The 17853-nt window shown below is 37.6% G+C and overlaps 1 protein-coding gene across 8 annotated transcripts in view; it reads right to left on the minus strand.

Annotated features, from left to right (window-relative positions):
* The window catches only part of LOC114080969 (rap guanine nucleotide exchange factor 6), a 223218-nt gene extending 205512 nt beyond the window's left edge, over window positions 1-17706 (minus strand). For all 8 annotated transcript variants that reach the window (XM_071612047.1, XM_071612046.1, XM_071612048.1 and 5 more), the window contains exon 1: window positions 17477-17706. In XM_071612047.1, the coding sequence (XP_071468148.1) occupies window positions 17477-17545 (69 nt within the window). In that variant the 5' untranslated portion in view covers window positions 17546-17706. The remainder of the gene's footprint in view (window positions 1-17476) is intronic.
* Window positions 17707-17853: the final 147 nt, after the last annotated feature.

A 17853-nucleotide genomic window follows, 5' to 3' on the forward strand; every position in this document is an offset into this window, starting at 1 on the left:
TGGCGGATGGACGGGACACGACATTATTTAACTTTATACATTTCTTATCTCATTGTAAACCTAAACTTTTAATTTATAGATTAATACACAATGCTTAACTACATAACTAAAAATTAAATTTTATTAATAAAAACTCCCTCCCTAACATTAAAAAATTATACCTTGAAATTATAATTCCTTAGTATTAAAGTCCCAAATGATATACATTAACTTCAGGACTCCAATAATTATCCACTAAAATTCCAATATGTCAAAAAAAGCAGGCGTCCTGTTATTTATAAATTCACAGTGCTGTCTTAAGTTCACATTCCTGATGCTACCACCCACTGTGCTTCAATAACTGTGAAGTCACCCAAGACTTTTCCCCATGCTTTTTCAATCCTCTCTCCTTACATTCTATGTAGCATTTTACTGCCATTGCATTCATCATTCATTCACATCCCCATCCTAAAAGACCCTGTCCCTTCTGTAATATGGTTCTCTGTGGGTCCTTGTCCTCATGAGAATTATTTAGCAACGATGACAAGCAAAGATTATAAAAAGCTTGAATTTCTCCACTGCTTCCTAGCTATAGTACCTTTGGCAAGTTCATCTTTCCATAATTCTACTTCCCCACGTGTAAAACGTGGGTGTAATAGCTTCTTTCAGAGGGCTTTTTGAAGGATAAAGTAGGTAAACTTTTCATAACAGTGATAGGCATCCAATAAATCCTAAACAGCTGAGAAGTCTCAGCTAGTTCTTTTGCTATACAGTGCCTTTCTGCTCCTTCTAAGTGTCCGTCACAGGCTTCTTGTTTTGTGTGTGTGTGTGTGTGTTTTTAAATATCTTTTTAGTTGTAGATGGACACAATACCTTTATTTTACTTATTTATTTTTATGTGGTGCTGAGGATCGAACCCAATGCCTCGTACGTGTGAGACAAGCACTCTGCCCCTGAGCCACAATCCCAGCCTGCTTCTTGTTTTTTTTTTTCCCTTCTTCTTCTTATTCCCTTAAATCTTTATAAAGTTTATGTTTCCAGAATTATTACATCTACCCTTATTTCACTGGAGATTCTCTAGCCTAAGGAGTATTCTCCATTATACATAGCTTTAATCACTATTATGTATGCTTAGGATATCCTTATTTGTATTGCTAGCCCAGAGTTCTCTAGTAAACTACTGGAAACTAACAATTTCACCCGACTGATCAATCCTTATCTAAAGTGCAATATATTTAAGACAAAAATCATTATCAATTCCATGAAAACAGTGTTACCTTCAATGGCCCTAGTAAGAAATCTGTCAATTCTAATTTCTGAATATCTCTGTTTAGCATTCTAAATGAGTCTAAGGACTCATTAATACTCACAGGGTAACTGAAAATAGTCTTCTGGACTCTAGCCTGGGGCTCTATAATCTATTCTTCATACTGCTGTCAGAATGATCTTTCTAAATGCCAAATCCAAACTCTTTAATAAAGAAAATACAGTCTTTCATGATCTTGATCCTGACCATTCCTCTGGCCTCATCTTACTACTCATTAATGTCCCAAATGTTCTAGAAGTACAGACAACTTGCATGTACATGCTGTATGTGTTCATTTTGTGGCCTTTGCACATGAAGTTCCTCTTTAAGAAACACTTATCACCTAAATTTTTGCATATTCTAACTTCAAATCAGGATCCTATTTCCAAAACAACTTGAATGGCACCTTCCTACCCTCTCATCCCCAAAAGTCTTCCTATAAACTCTAGAGTATCTAGTATTTATAATTATCACTGTACTTAAACAGGTTATATATTATTAACTATTTGTGTACTTATCTATCTCCTTGAGGACCTGATGAAAGAACTGTCTTTAACCTTCTATTACTGGCACTAAAAACAGTGCTTAAAAAATATTTACTTGGGGCTGGGGATGTGGCTCAAGCGACAGCGTGCTCGCCTGGCATGCGTGCGGCCCGGGTTCGATCCTCAGCACCATATATAAACAAAGATGTTGTGTCCGCCGAAAACTAAAAAAAAAAAAAAAGTATTAAAAATAAAATTCTCTCTCTCTCTCTTTAAAAAAAAAAAAAAAATTTACTGCACAATGTTCATTACTCAGCCTTCCTCCAAAAAAAAAAAGGTGTGTATTCAATGTTCCTCACAGTCACTTAACCAGCTGATAAATAATCCAAACTTCAGGCCTAAGACACTCATGGACATTTTTCTTCTGTGATGGAGCCTACTCGTATTAGCTGAATGGTTTTAAGAAGCCAAACTAAATAGGCTACCATGTATCCTCTGAAAACAAAGTGTAAGTTAAAAAACATAATATTAAAGATCACATATTAAGCACACCTATTTTCATTTTACATAAAATTTAAGAATCAAAAACTTCCCCTAAAGCCGGGTGCAGTGGTGCATGCCTGTAATCTCAGTGACTTGGGAGGCTGAGGCCCTAAGCAACTTAGTGAGACCCTGTCTCAAAATGAAAAGGGATGGGGATATGGTTTGGTGGTTAAGCACCCTGAGTTCAATACCCAGTAACAAAAACTCCACAAAAAAAAACAAACACCTTTCACTAAATTAACACAGGCACCTTTAAAGTACAGTTGTTTTCTATCATATGTGGGGAATTGGTTCCAGGATTCCTTACAAATATAAAAATCTACAGATGTTCAAATGCTTTATATAAAATGGTATAGTATTGGCACATAATCGAAGCACATCCTCCTGTATACTTTATTCCCAACTGACAGAGTCTGGCTACGTTGCTCAGGCTGGTCTTGAACTTCTGGGCTCAAAAGATCCTCCTGTCTCAGCAGCCTCAGTGCCAGGGACAAAAAAGGGGAGCACACCCATGAAGGGTTTCTCCCATATACTCCAAATCCTCTCTAGATTACCTATAATATCTCATAAAATATGTTATATAAATAGTTGTTATATTATATCATTTAGGAATAATGACAATGGAAAGAAAGGAGTCTGTACATGTTCAGTACAGACACAACTTTTTCCCCAGAATATTTTCTTTCTTTTTGAGGTGTTGGGGATTGAACCTACGGGCTCAAGAATTCAACTTAGCAAGCACTCTATCGTGAGATAAACCCCTAGTCCTATCCCTGAATATTTCCATCTGGGGTTGGTTGAATCCATCAATGTGAAACTTGTGAATATAAATGGCCAATGTACTTCACTTAGCAAAATCAAGACTAAATAAAAGGCATCATTTCTATACTGACATCTATGTAGATGCTTAATATTCAAAGTTTAAAAGGTAGACTAAAACTCATTGTTTTGATAAAGAGAAGGACAGGGCTGAACTCAGGGTGCTTAATCACTGATGAGTCATGTAGCATTAAGTAAGACATCTTACCTCTCTAGAGTTCAGTTCCTTTATCTGTGTAAATCTCTCATTTCACAGGTCGACCCCATCAGCTAAAGTATTACTGGAAGTGCTATATATGTGTTCACAAATACGTGCCAGGCAGTGCAATTTCCACTATGTATTAAGTATTCTATCCAAAAATCCTCACTATCTTTGCCATGTGCCACAGCCCTGAAGCCCTCCAGCAGCCAAAGTTCCAATTTATGGCAAGGAAGTGAGGAACGTATCTCACCTTTGGAGTTACATTTAAAAGGAACATCAAACATGCTGCTTCTGCCTCTAGAACATTAGTAAAGTGCTTCATTGTGTTTTTATTTAGTCATACCTTAGTTTACCCAGACTGGTCCAAGATAAAGCCAAATGATAACCACAATGTTAGAGCTCACACTCATTCCTCCTTCTCTTTCAAAGACAAGAATTTTATCATGTGGCCCTCTCTTACCACTTCATTCAACATAGTTCTTGAAACACTAGCCAGAGCAATTAGATGAAAGAAATTAAAGGCATAAATATAGGAAAAGAAGAACTTAAACTAGCACTATTTGCTGATGATATGATCCTATACTTAGCAGACCCAAAAAGTTCTACCAAGAAACTTCTAGAACTAGTAAATGAATTCAGAAAAGTGGCAGGATATAAAATCAACACCCATAAATCAAAGGCATTCCTGTATATCAGTGACAAATCCTCTGAAATGGAAATGAGGAAAACGACCCCATTCACAATATCCTAAATAAATAAATAAAATACTTGGGAATCAACTTAACCAAAGAGGTGAAAGACCTTTACAATGAAAACTATAGAACCCTAAAGAGAGAAATAGAAGAAGACCTTAGAAGATGGAAAAATATACCTTGCTCATGGATAGGCAGAATTAATATTATTAAAATGGCCACGTTACCAAAAACACTCTACAGATTCAACACGATTCCAATCAAAATGCCAATGGTATTCCTCACAGAAATAGAAAAAGCAATTATGAAATTCATCTGGAAAAATAAGAGACCCAGAAGAGCTAAAGCAATTCTAAGCAGGAAGAGTGAAACAATTGGTATCGCTATACCAGATCTTAAACTATACTACAGAGCAATAGTAACAAAAACAGCATGACACTAGCACCAAAACAGGCTGGTAGACCAATGGTACAGAATAGAGGACATAGAGACCAACCCACAAAATTACAACTATCTTATATTAGACAAAGGTGCTAAAAGCATGCAATGGAGAAAGGATAGCATCTTCAACAAATGGTGCTGGGAGAACTGGAAATCCATATGCAACAAAATGAAATTGAATCCCTATTTCTCACCATGCATAAAAGTTAACTCAAAATGGATCAACTATCTAGGAATCATACCAAAGACTTGCATCTAATAGAAGAAAAAGTAGGCCCTAATCTCCATCACGTTAGGCCCCAAGTTCCTTAATAAGACTCCTATAGCACAAGAATTAAAACCAAGAATCAATAAATGGGACGAATTCAAACTAAAAAGTTTTTTCTCAGCAATAGAAATAATATGTGAAGTGAATAGGGAGCCTACATCCTGGGAACAAATTTTTACCCCTCACACATCAGATAGATCTCTAATCTCTAGAATATACAAAGAACTCAAAAAGTTAAACAACAAAAAAACAAATAACCCAATCAACAAATGGGCCAAGGACCTGAACAGACACTTCTCAGAAGAGGATATACAATCAATCAACAAATACACAAAAAAATGCTCACCATCGCTAGCAATCAGAGAAATGCAAATTAAAACTACTCTAAGATACCATCTCACTCCAGTAAGAATGGCAGCCATTATGAAGTCAAACAACAAGTGCTGGTGAGGATGCAGGGGAAAAAGGTACACTCATACATTGCTGGTGGGACTGCAAATTGGTGCGGCCAATTTGGAAAGCAGTATGGAGATTCCTTGGAAAACTAGGAATGGAACCACCATTTGACCCAGCTATTCCTCTTCTCGGACTACACTCAAAAGACCAAAAAACCACATACTACAGGGACACAGCCACATCAATGTTTATAGCAGCACAATTCACAATAGCTAGACTGTAGAGGCAACCTAGATGCCCTTCAATGGATGAATGGATAAAAAAAAATGTGGCATTTATACACAATGGAATATTACTCAGCACTAAAAAATGACAAGATGATGGCATTCGCAGGGAAATGGACGGCATAAGAGCAGATTATGCTAAGTAAAGTTAGTCAATCCCTAAAAAACAAATGCCAAATGTCTTCTCTGATATAAGGGAGATGACTCAAAATGGGGTAGGGAGGAAGAGCATGAGAAGAAAATTACCTCTAGATAGGGAAGAGAGGTGGGAAGGAAAGGGAGGGAAAATGGGAATTGCATGGAAGAGGGAAGGAGACCCCCTTCGTTATACAGAATACAGGTATGATGATGTGAGGGGAAAAAAAAAAGAAGTGGGTCACATTAGATTGGGTAGAGAGAAGTGATGGGAAGGGAGGGGAGGGGAAGTGGGGAATGGAAGGACAGCAGAATAAAATAGACATTATTATTTCTGTGGGTATATACATGACTGCACGACCAATGTAATTCTGCAACCTGTACACTCAGAAAAATGAGAAATTATATCCCATCTGATTCAAACGTATGATATGTCAAGATCATTGTACTGTCATGTGTAACTAATTTAAACAAATTTAAAAAATAATTTGTCATGTGATCAAATTCTTCATGGTTGCTCCTCCTCTTTAGAATATTCACTCAAAGGGAAATTTCTCAGCATCTCAGAAACAAAATCATACGGTATCTAAACTCCAAGACTGTCACAGTTTTTTCTCAATTTGGCAATCTCCAATGCATGTAAACAAAATGCCTTAAAAAGATGATCTCCAATAAGGGGCCCATCCAGATCCAACATCCCCCTTCTATCCAGAAGGGTTTACAAATGAAGGTCAAAGGACCCTAGAAGAAGAATAAATTCTTTTTCTTCCCAAGGAACCCTCTGAATGTACATCTTCTATGGAAAAACACAACAGAATTTTTTGTGCCACCCTCAGGGATATGCACAATGACTCACTCAAAAATGATTCCATGTACAATTTTGTTCTTTTGCCAATGAAGAAAAAAACCTCACCAAGGGTACAGTTAAAGACCATATTATTATGAATTCTGAAACAGATTAATAAATTATTATAAGATATTAAATTTTACATTTTTTTCAGTTCTAGTTCCTTCTTTGTATTTTGGTAACAAAATACAAAAAGGTAAAAGTGGCATTTACCTATAGTTCTCTGATATTTCCTACAAATTGTTTTGAAGCCATACAGAAAAGGAATTCCTGTTCCAGGACATAACAGTTTCCTCTACCCTTAATGCTCTCAGAGGAAATGCTGGGCAATTGTACTTATTCATCTTTTGGTAATAGAAAAATCAATAGCAAATTTTGCAGTTATGCCAAACTTCACCAGTCTTTTCATCCCAGCACTTCAACAATTAGACTGATAGAAATCACTAGCAGACTTGTAAAGAACAGCATTTTTCCACATTATTTTTCTTTATAACTCATTTATTCTACAAATATTACATGGTGGAACACTGAAAGATAAAGATACAAGCACTATTCTCAAGGAATTTATAACCATTTACACTCCAGCACAGGAGACTGAAGCAAGAGTTCAAGCCAGCCACAGGACACTAGTGAGAGCAGGTCTCAAAATAAAAAGGGCTGGGGATGTAGCTGAGTGGTAGAACCCTTAAGCTCAATATCCAGTACTCCCCACTCAATACAAAGAGCTTACAGTCAGAAAGAGAAATATAAGAGCAATTATAACAGTACAGAAATCATTATGGTAGAAGTAGTGTTATATCCTGAGAACACAGAGAAGTGGAAAAGTAAAGAAGGCTGGCTGCACAAATTTGCAGAGTACTAGGGATGAGATTTCAGTGAGAAATTTGTATTCAATTTTGTATTCAAGCCAGAGAATGGTTTTCTGGCAAAGGAAACAAGCTAATACATATGACTACTATTTATGGTGCATTGTGAAGGCTCGTGGCTGAATATACATTTCATACACACACACATATGTAAATAAAATTCTCATTTGGGCAATAATACAACAATCCCTCCTCAATTTTTAGAAGCTATGTAGCTTGCCTAGGATCAAATTCTCAGTATTAGACTCCAGATTTTTTAAGAAATATTTTTTAGTTGTAGATGGTGTGACTATCTATCTATCTATCTATCTATCTATCTATCTATCTATCTATCTTTATGTTGTGCTGAGGATCGAACCCAGTGCCTCATGTGTGCTAGACAAGCGCTCTACCACTGAGCCACAACTGTAGCCCCTAGACCCCAGATCTGAGTCACCTTGTTCAAATACAAATTTCAGGACTGATATAACACCATACAGTTTCTATCCTATGCAAAGCAGATACAGGAGAGAATATGGCACAATGAACAATGCTTCTCATTTCTCTGTCATGTATCAGAACAACTGGAGGCTCTTTCTATAAATAATGTCTATACTCCCTTTCAGAAGTTTCTAATTTAAGAAATTTAGGGTGAGCTTAGGTTGAAACAGTGTTAGGATATTTTCAAATACCATCACTTAACAGGGACATGTTCTCAGACATGCATCATTAGTGATTCTATTGCTGTGCAAACATCATAACATATACTTATAAACTAAGTTGGCTACTAGGCACTATAATTGCATGGGAATGGTATTGACCACAATGTTGTTACTGACCAAAATGTTGATATGACACATGAATGTAGTTAAAGTCAGTGTTTGAAGGCAGAGGATGATAAGGTTAGAGTCCTGTGTCATATCAACATGGGCAGAAGATCGTGGAGGACCTTGTATATTTTCTCTTCCTGTTAGAGCCAAACCCATAAACACTATACTATACTTACTGTTTTCAGTTTCTTTTTTTTTTTTAAATTTTTTTTTTTAGTTCTAGTTGGACACAACACCTTTATTTTATTTATTTTTATGGGGTGCTGAGGATTGAACCCAGTGCCTCACACATAATGAGAAAAGGACTCTACCTCTGTCTGAGCCACATTTTTAGGTTCTTGTGTCTAATTTTCTCATCCTCCACAATCAAGTTCTCTCTTAATCAGTCTAATGGAATCATTCTGACAGAAGCCATCCAAAGAATTTATCAGTCTTCATTCCCTATAACAGCATTCTGTTCTCTTACCCCGTAATAATTCTTTTTATTCCCCCACCCTTTTAATATTGGGGAACACAAAGGTCTGTTTTTGACCCTCTTCTGTTCTCATTCTTCACTTCACCCTGGGCATTCCAACCAAGCCTATGACTTCACCTGTGTCCTATATACTGTAGAATATTAGAACAATTCAATCTTATAGCCAGGTTTGACCTGAAGCTCCAAATACTTACTAAACATCTCTATTTAATCTTCTGTAAGAGGTCTCAAAACTGACACCCCCCCAACTCTGCTCTTTAATACTCCTAAACACTGTACTATTATCTACACAGCTACCCAAGTCAGAAAATTAGAAATAATTTAACTTCTGCTTTGCTCTTGCATCCAGTCAAGCTTGTTACCAGTAAGCAAAAGACAGGAATATTTTGCCAGACTTGGGACTGATGCATCTGGAACAACTGGAGTATCTGGGGCTGAGAAGCAGTTAATTATTCCAGGAGCTAGTCTGGACAGAGTGAAGTAGATGATACAAAAAAAAAAAAGGTGGCAAAGGATGGGTCAGGATACCCAGATTAACACCAAGGAAAGCTCCAAGAGAGGAGCTTTAAAGTTCAGTCCAGAGAGAAAACACAACCAAAGCAGCTTAAAAATCCTCTTGACTGCCAGGAAAAAAACAAAAACACAATTCCACTCAAATGAAGTTCAAAAGCAGGAAGAAGAAATTTATTGGCATTAGAAGCGTAACAGTGGTTTCCTCTGGAAAAGGGTATTGACTGGGAAGGGGAAAGAATTTTTTAGAGCACTGATAACATTCTATATTGTACTCTATACAACTAAATATACTTGTAAAAATTTATCTGGCTTGGGCTGGGGTTGTGGGTCAATGGTAGAGAACTTGCTTTGCACATGTGAGGTACTGGGTTCTATCCTCAGTACCATGTAAAAATAAATATTATCCATCTACAACTAAAAAATATTTTTAAACATTTATCTGGCTAAATATACTTAGGGTATGCAGACTTTACTATTATTGTTTTTTAGTCAATTTCAATTTTAAAAAGAAAAATTCTAGTGGGGAACAGATACTACCCCTCCCATCAGAAGCCATGCTGGATATATTTTACCTCTTCAATATCTCAGCCTATCTGCTGTTGTCACTATTGTGTCCAGGACCTAATCTCACACATGATCTACTGCATGTTTCTTTAACTAAACCACATATACCTCTTGGGTTTCCTATTATCTTCATATAATTATGAATAGTCTTACCTTCCACATAGAAATGTTTATCAGTTTAGACAAAATATTTTACGTTCATTCTATTTACCTATAAGCCTCCCTGCCTCTTGTGTGCTTCATTCTACTTCCAATTACATCTCCGTATACTCACAGTAATTCTTAAGAAACTATCTTATTTCAGGATTTAAACCCTCCAATGTTTCTCCTTTACTCATAAAATGGAATCCAAATCTTTGAAGTGATCCAACCACACTAGTACATCCAGCTTCACTGTTAATATCAACATGTTTGGAACCACTTCCACCAAATATCCCATACATCAGATCAGTGTTATATAATCTTTTCTTTGCCCCATTATCATCCCCTTTCAAAGAACCTTTTAGACATTCTTTCCATAACTGCCAACCCATATCCAATTAATACTAAGAATAAAACTTTGCCAGTAAGGTTGGGGTTTAGAAGGCCATATTTGTAGTTAATACCACACCTTTTTTCCCACCCATCCCCCTAAAAACCAGTTTTTGTCCCTTTTGGAGTGATATCAATTCCATTGGAAATGCATGCTCCTACAGACTGACTTCTTGTTCTACAAATGTACCTGGCTTGCCACTATCTGTGCCTTTGCATATGCCTAGAATGATCTCCCTTTGGTATACCTTATACCATTCAGATGTCTTTTCATGACATTTAGGATCAAATTCAATGCTATTCCAAGAAGTCTTTTCTGCCGGGTGCAATGGCACATGCCTGTAATCCCAGCAACTTAGGAGGCTGAGGCAGGAGGATCAAGAGTTCAAAGCCAGCCTCAACAGATTAGCGAGGCACTTAGCAACTCAGTGAGATCTTGCTTCTAAATAAAATATTAAAAAGGACTGGGGATGTGGATGTGGATCAGTGGTTAAGCACCCCTGGGGGGTTCAATCCATATACCAAAAAAAAAAAAGTCTTTCCTTTACCCAACTTGCAGTTTCAAATCCCTAATAATAACCATAATGTTTTACTACATTTATGTTTTCATGTTTTTCTTCTAAGTCACTGATGAACAGGGACCGTACTCAATTTCTATCTATAACCTTTGTTTTAATATCAGTTTTAACATATTATTTGTTAAAGGTATGGATGTTATCATCTGAGCAATGCAAGTACACTTCTAGAAGACTTCCTCTTTAACCTGTTATATAAACAGGTTATATATATATTACATATATAAATACACACGTACACACAAACACACACACACATATAATACCTACTCTTTTAAATCCCCCAAATGGTAACATATTGCTAATTTATACTAGAGAGTGGGAAATAAAATCTAAACAAGAGTAAAATATGAAGGACTGGGGTTGTGGCTCAGTGGTGGAGCTCTTGCCTTACACGTGTGAGGTACTGGGCTAGATTCTCAGCACCACATAAAAATAAATAAATAAATAAAGATATTGTGTCCATCTACAACTAAAAAATATTTTTTAATAGAATATGATTAGATCCAAGATCTAAAAGCAATATGATGATGAAATAACTAGAAAAAAATACATGGGTAGAGAAACTGGGGGGAAAAAGTCTGAACTAAAGCAGAACTGGGGAGTCCATCGATAGATTCAGGAGGTAAGATCAATAAGATGTATTAACCAATTGGATATAAGGAGGAAGATACCAGGAGGAATCAAGAGCAAAAACCCACACATTTTTTAGGTGGGCAAGTAGTCCGATCATCTCAACAAAATACTAAAAAGGGAAAATAATGAAGACTTCAATTTAAGACAAATGGTTAAGAACCTGGAAGACAATTTGAAAGTTAGATACTTGAATCTGAAACACATAAAAAGGGGATAAAATGAAATATATGGTGCTTAGATATGTCAGACCATAAAAATTAAATGAAGTTACTGAAAAAAGACTAACATACACAAATCATCAGTCCTGGTGAACATGAAGTATTCTTTAGTATATGAGGACTTTATAAAATATATTTCCAATTCTTGTTTTTTTTGATGAATATTGCAAAATATTATGTTAAAGAGAGGTAAATAACCATAAGAGAGATGTACATTCAATCTAAAGTGAAAAAAAAAAAGGTTATAAAGAATGGTGTTGAATATGCACTCAGTTGAAAAACAGTTACATTCAATTTTATCTGTGAATTTTTAAGTAATTTTTGATGTAAGGACTCAAAATGAGTACTTTAGCAGTTTTTGTCAAAACCAGCACAGGTTGGTCTTGAATCTGAGCTCCTCCTGCCTCTGCCTTCTGAGTAGGTGGTATTACAGGCTTGCCAATGCACCCAGCTTCCCACAGAGTATTTAAGTCCAAATTTTCCCATAAAAATACCTCTATAAAGTGAAAAATGAAATCAAAGAACTAGTTCAGAAAAAATAATGCTGTGGAAGCTGGAGAAATAGCTAGAAAAGTAAAAATTGTTAGATATCTAAGTGACACACATGACGTGTCTGGCTTACAAAGTTTATTACAAAGTTATAAGACACAAATAGCTCAGGTGGTAGAATGCTTGCCTCACATGCACAATGCCCCCGGGTCAATCCCCAGCACCACAAAAATAATTTTAAAAAGACACAATTCTTAGCCATTTGTGTATTTTTCATAAATAATTTCCACCCAAAGGAAAATAAGTAAATTAAGCTTAATCAATCAAATGTTAATTCCATTTATCATCCACTTTATTCACTTGATTTCCAGAACACTACTATTTTCTCTCTTGGTTTTTCTCCTATTGGATAGTTTGCTCCCATTCCTTTGATGGTTTTTACTCTTCTCCCCCAACTATTTCTTTCTTTTTGGTATCCAGGATTGAACTCAGGTGCACTTGGCCATTGAGCCACACCCCTAGTACTATTTTTTATTTTATATAGAGACAGGGTCTCACTGAGTTGCTTAGTGCCTCACTTTTGTAGAGGCTGGCTTTGAACTTGCAATCCTCCTGCCTCAGCTTCCCCGAGCCACCACGCCCGGCTTTTCCCCTAACCTTAAAATGATGGAGTGCTCTGGGAAATTTACTGTCTTTAGTCCCCTTCTATTTTTAATGAACACTCTTGATAGTAGTAATTCCACGTCCAGTTTCCTGCTTTAAAATTTTGCAGTCATAAGGTTACATATATTATTTAAAGAGAGCACACCCACACCCAGGAGACTGGAGATTGAAATTTTATTCATCAAGTTAAAGACACTTTTAAATCTCCAGCATAGCATTCCTTTAGAACAAATTTGTACATGCACTTCCTTACTCAACATTTCTAATAATCACTTTAAATCTGACATGTTCAAAACTGAATTTCTGATCCTCCTCAACAAACCCTACTCCTCTTGCAAATTTCCGCATCTTTTTTGTGTGTTTGTGCTGGGGTTGAATAAAGGGCCTCAAACATCAGAGGCAAGTGCTCTACTATCAAGCTACACTCCCAGTCCATGTCCCCAGCTCTTTGAGGGCACCTCAAACTCTAATTAAACTCCAGTTATGTAGGCCAAAACTCTTAAAATAGTGTTTGATTCTTCTCTTTCCCTCAAAGATTGCATCTAATGTATTAACAAACCCCACTGGCTAAACATTCAAATTATTTTCTGTCACCAGCTGGCCCAGCTAGCAACAACAAAAAACCATACAAACACAGAAATACCTTTTTCAGGGCTCAGGGACAGCTTTGATGCCTCAGATGTCAGCTCCCAAGCTGGAATTCAAGGGGAGAAACGGAGGCAGGAGGCAAGAGGTAAGAGGCAAGAGAGAGAGCACACCCTAACCCCCACACTATTTATTTAGGGAAAAGACATTCGATAGAAAGTTCCATCCAAATAAGGCAAGGGACTGGGTTTCGAAGAGTGAAATCTTGCTTGGTGATGTCTTGTGGTCAGCAGATTGACTGACATGTTGGAAAGCCACACCCGTCTCAGGTGCTGTGTGGGATCACAGGCAGAGCTAGAGGAAAGGCACACATATGTCGCATAGCCTAATTAGACAGTAATGTCAGGCCAGGCCCCTTATACGCTCAAATGTGCATAGCTTACATACACAGCCCATGGATGGCTCCTGACAATTTTCAAAGTCTAAATACTTCTCACTGCCTCCATTACTATTACCTTAGTCTGAGTTACCATCATTTCTTACCTGACTTAATGCAATAATCTCTAACTTCCTACTTCTATTTGCTCCCTCACAGCAGTCAGGAGACTTTAAAAATGAAGCTAAGTAAGATAATTTTACTCCTTTGCTCTAAAATATTTAGGTGGCCCTTCCACCCCTATTACTAAAATAAGTCAAAGAATTTACAATGATTCAGAAAGTTCTGTTTCACCATTCTTTCCTCTAACTTCACTTCTTACTCACCCTAGTTCACTCTTTATTATAGTCACTCCAGGGTTGCTTGCTATTCCTACAATGCATCAAGACATGCTCATCATAGGGCAATGCCTATTTCCTCTGCTTGCAAAGCTCTTCCCCCATGATTAATTCCACCACATACATCAAATCTTTAATCAAAAGTCAACTCAAAGCTGAGTGCAGTGTACACGCCTGTAATCTCAGCAACTCGAAAGACTAAGGCAGGAAGATTGTGAGTTCAAAGCCAGCCTCAACAAAAGTGAGGTGCTAAACAACTCAGTGAGACCCTATCTCTAAATAAAATACAAAACAGGGCAGGAGATGTGGCTCAGTGGTCAAATGCCCCAAGTTCAATCCTTGATAACCCCCCCCAACAGTCAACTCAACCAGGAAAACAGGAACTACCTTATGTAAATTGCAACCCAGCTCTTGTTCTATTGTTTCCAGGACCCCTGATCCTACTCTTTTTTATAGCAATATAATTTTTATATTACTTATATACAATATAATAATTCACTTGTTTATATTTATCATCTGCCTTCTCCATTCCTTGTTCCATTAGTATATAAGAACCACAGGACAGGAGGGTGGCACATATCTTTAATTTCAGTGACTCAGCATGCTGAGGCAGGAGGATCACAAGTTCAAGACCAGCCTTGGCAACTTAAGGACTCTGTCTTGAAATAAAAATTAAAAGGGCTAGGGATATAACTGAGTGGTAAAGTACCCCTGGGTTCAAGTCCCAGTGCCAAAACAAAACAACAACAACAACAAAAAAAAAAACCCACTAGGACCAACCTATTTGTTCACTGATCCGTCCTAGTACAGAGAATTGTATCTTGAACAGGTAAGTGCACAAGAAATAATTACAATATACCCTTAAGAGTCAACTAAAAGAAAAAGGTTCTTCTGAAAGCAAATGAACTTGTGAGAATTTAACCAATTTTTTTTTTTTAAAGAGAGAGAGAGAGAATTTTTTAAAAAAATATTTATTGTTTAGTTTTCGGCAGATACAACACCTTTATTTTATTTGTATGTGGTGCTGAGGATCGAACCCAGCGCTACACACATGCCAGCCAAACGCGCTACCGCTCGACCCACATCCCCAGGCCTCAATTTTTTTTAATCAAAATAAACCATCACTATGATTTGGGTTACTTACTCATGTTTTCCTTATTTCTACATTTGTACCCCAATGAATGAAGCAGTTAACGTATTATGCTGCTATATGTCAAGCTCTATTTTATGAACTGTAGGCATTCCTTGAATAATGCTGATCTTCCAGTAAAACAAGATAAAATACTTAAAGCACAACTTGGCAAATATAACTTCACAAACAGTTTAAAAATTTTCCTACGCTCAAAAAATATGCAATAATAATTTTGCCATTAAGGAGAAGAATTCTACAATTAAAATATGAATGTATCAAAACTAATGTTTACAAGTAAAACTTACATCAAACATTCAAAGTTTTGTTCGACAGCATTCTGCCAACTGAGCTATATCCTCAGCCCCTGAATATTTCTAATGATAAAAAAAACTATGGGAGGGCGGAGCATAGTGGTGTACACCATTAATTCCAATGACTCCAGAGGCTGAGGGAGGAGAATATTAAGTTCAAGTCCAGCCTCAGCAATTTAGCCAGACCCTGTATCCAAATAAAAAAATATATAGTTGTGGGGGCTAGGGCTGTAGCTCAGCACTAAAGTGCTTGCCTCAAAGTGTGAGGCATGGGTTCGATCCTCACCACCACATAAAAATAAATATACTGTGTCCATCTACAACTAAATAAATATTAAAAAAATAGATAGATAAATAGACAGATAGTTGGGGATGTAAGTCCGTAGTAGAGAGCCCTTGGATTCAATCTCCAGTAACTCAAAAATAAATAAATAATAAAGGAAAATTCAGCTATTTAAAAAGACTGCTTTCACTTAGCTAACATGCTCTTCCAGAATCATAATAAGAAATTAAGATTCCATAATAGCGATGGGGGGAACTTTAGATAGGGCAAAGGGGAGGGAGGAGAAGGGAGGGAGCAAGGGGGTAAGAATGAAGTTGGAATGATTAGACATCATTACCTTAATTACAAGTCTGAAGATATGATCAGTGACTTGAAAAATTGTGCTCTATGTGTAATATGAAATGAATTGCATTCTGCCATCATATATAATAAATTAGAATAAATAAATAATTTAACAAAACACACACACACACACAAAGAAAGAAAATTAAGATTCATACGATTAAAGATGCAAAGGACTCTGGAAAGTGGTAATATTTACTTTGTTCCTGTGCAAAGACCAGGATTTCCAATAACAAAGTTTGACCTACCACGGCTTAAATTATGACTTAAATAGTAATATGTCCTACAAGGCCGGCGCAGTTACTTATTACTAAGCAAAAAACCTGAAAATCTGGGCTGGGGATATAGCTCCGTTGGTAGGGTGCCTGCTTTGCACACACAAGGCCCTGGGTTCAATCTCCAGCACCGCAAAAACAAACAAAACAAACCTTGAAACTTAAAAGTGACTTAAGAATTAAAGCATTTCAATTTCATTAATGCAAATATAAGCGAGTACTCCCATTCATGGTTGTTATATAGTGTTTGTTTTGGTTTAGGAAACATGCCAGTGATTATAAAAATAAAAAAATTAAAAAAAAAACCTTCTCCAAAACAAGGAATACCTTCCCCCAAAATTTAAATAATCCACAAGGATGTGCAAGGCTAACAGGTTTTCGTTATTTGTCTGAAATTTAGCTTCAGGTCAAATGACAACTTTTTCAGTTCGTGCCATCACTGCTAACCCAAAATACTTTATCGTGTAGTCAAGCCCAAAATACTGTAAAAAAATTTCTAATGACAGTCTGAAAAAGTACCTAGAGAAGTGATCTTAAAACAGGCATCAGCCACCACAGATCTTATCATCTGACTGGATGCAAAGTTTTAAACGGAGTTTCTAAACTTTTACCTTTTTTAGTGGACTGTACAATATTTCTGGGACGCAGCACACACTGAAGTTCGTTCTTAATTGCCTGACTGTTATAGGTCACTTAAAATTCTTACTTTGTGTCTTAGTCTACCTGAACGTACGGGCAAACTCCCTCACCCACCCACATTTGACCCAACTCAGAAAATACTATTTAGTAACAGGGTTTTCTTATCGAAGACATAAGGAAGTGCCCTGCAAGAACGGGCGTGCTTGAGAAGACCGCACTTCTTCGGGAAGGAAAGGCGGTCACCATCCAGCCCATGACAAGGACCTGGGTCAGGGCTACAGGACGCAGAAAACAGATACCCGGCAGCAGGTGAGAATTACTGGCACTGGGACAGTCGCCGCAAGCTGAGGAACGCCGTCAGTTGAACTGCGGAAGCGCGCCAGGATCAAACGGCCTTACCTCGGGGGTCCGTTCGGGCGGCTTCTTCTTCAGCGCTTGCCTAGCGCAGGGGTCCACCGGTGAGTTCATGGCAGCAGCCCAGATGCTCCTCACCCCACCCCTAGCAGCCCACAGGACAGCCCATTCACCTCACGTAGAGGTGCGCCCTCCCTACAGGGAGGGAACTCCGCACCGTCGTAGGGTCCGAGCTCAAGCAAACAAACCTTCGCAGTGCCCGCCCAGGGCCTCAGCCCACGCGCGACTGGCCAGAAAGAAGCCCGCGCGGGGGCAAGGGGAGGCAAGTACGCATGCGCATCACGTGCACGCACGCTAACCAGAGCCTTAAGGGTGACGTAATAACTGGGGCGGTGCGGTTAAACCTTTTCCAGCCCTCCGTG

Source organism: Marmota flaviventris, chromosome 5 (genome assembly GCF_047511675.1).
Source record: "Marmota flaviventris isolate mMarFla1 chromosome 5, mMarFla1.hap1, whole genome shotgun sequence".
NCBI classification, from domain to species: Eukaryota; Metazoa; Chordata; class Mammalia; order Rodentia; family Sciuridae; genus Marmota; species Marmota flaviventris.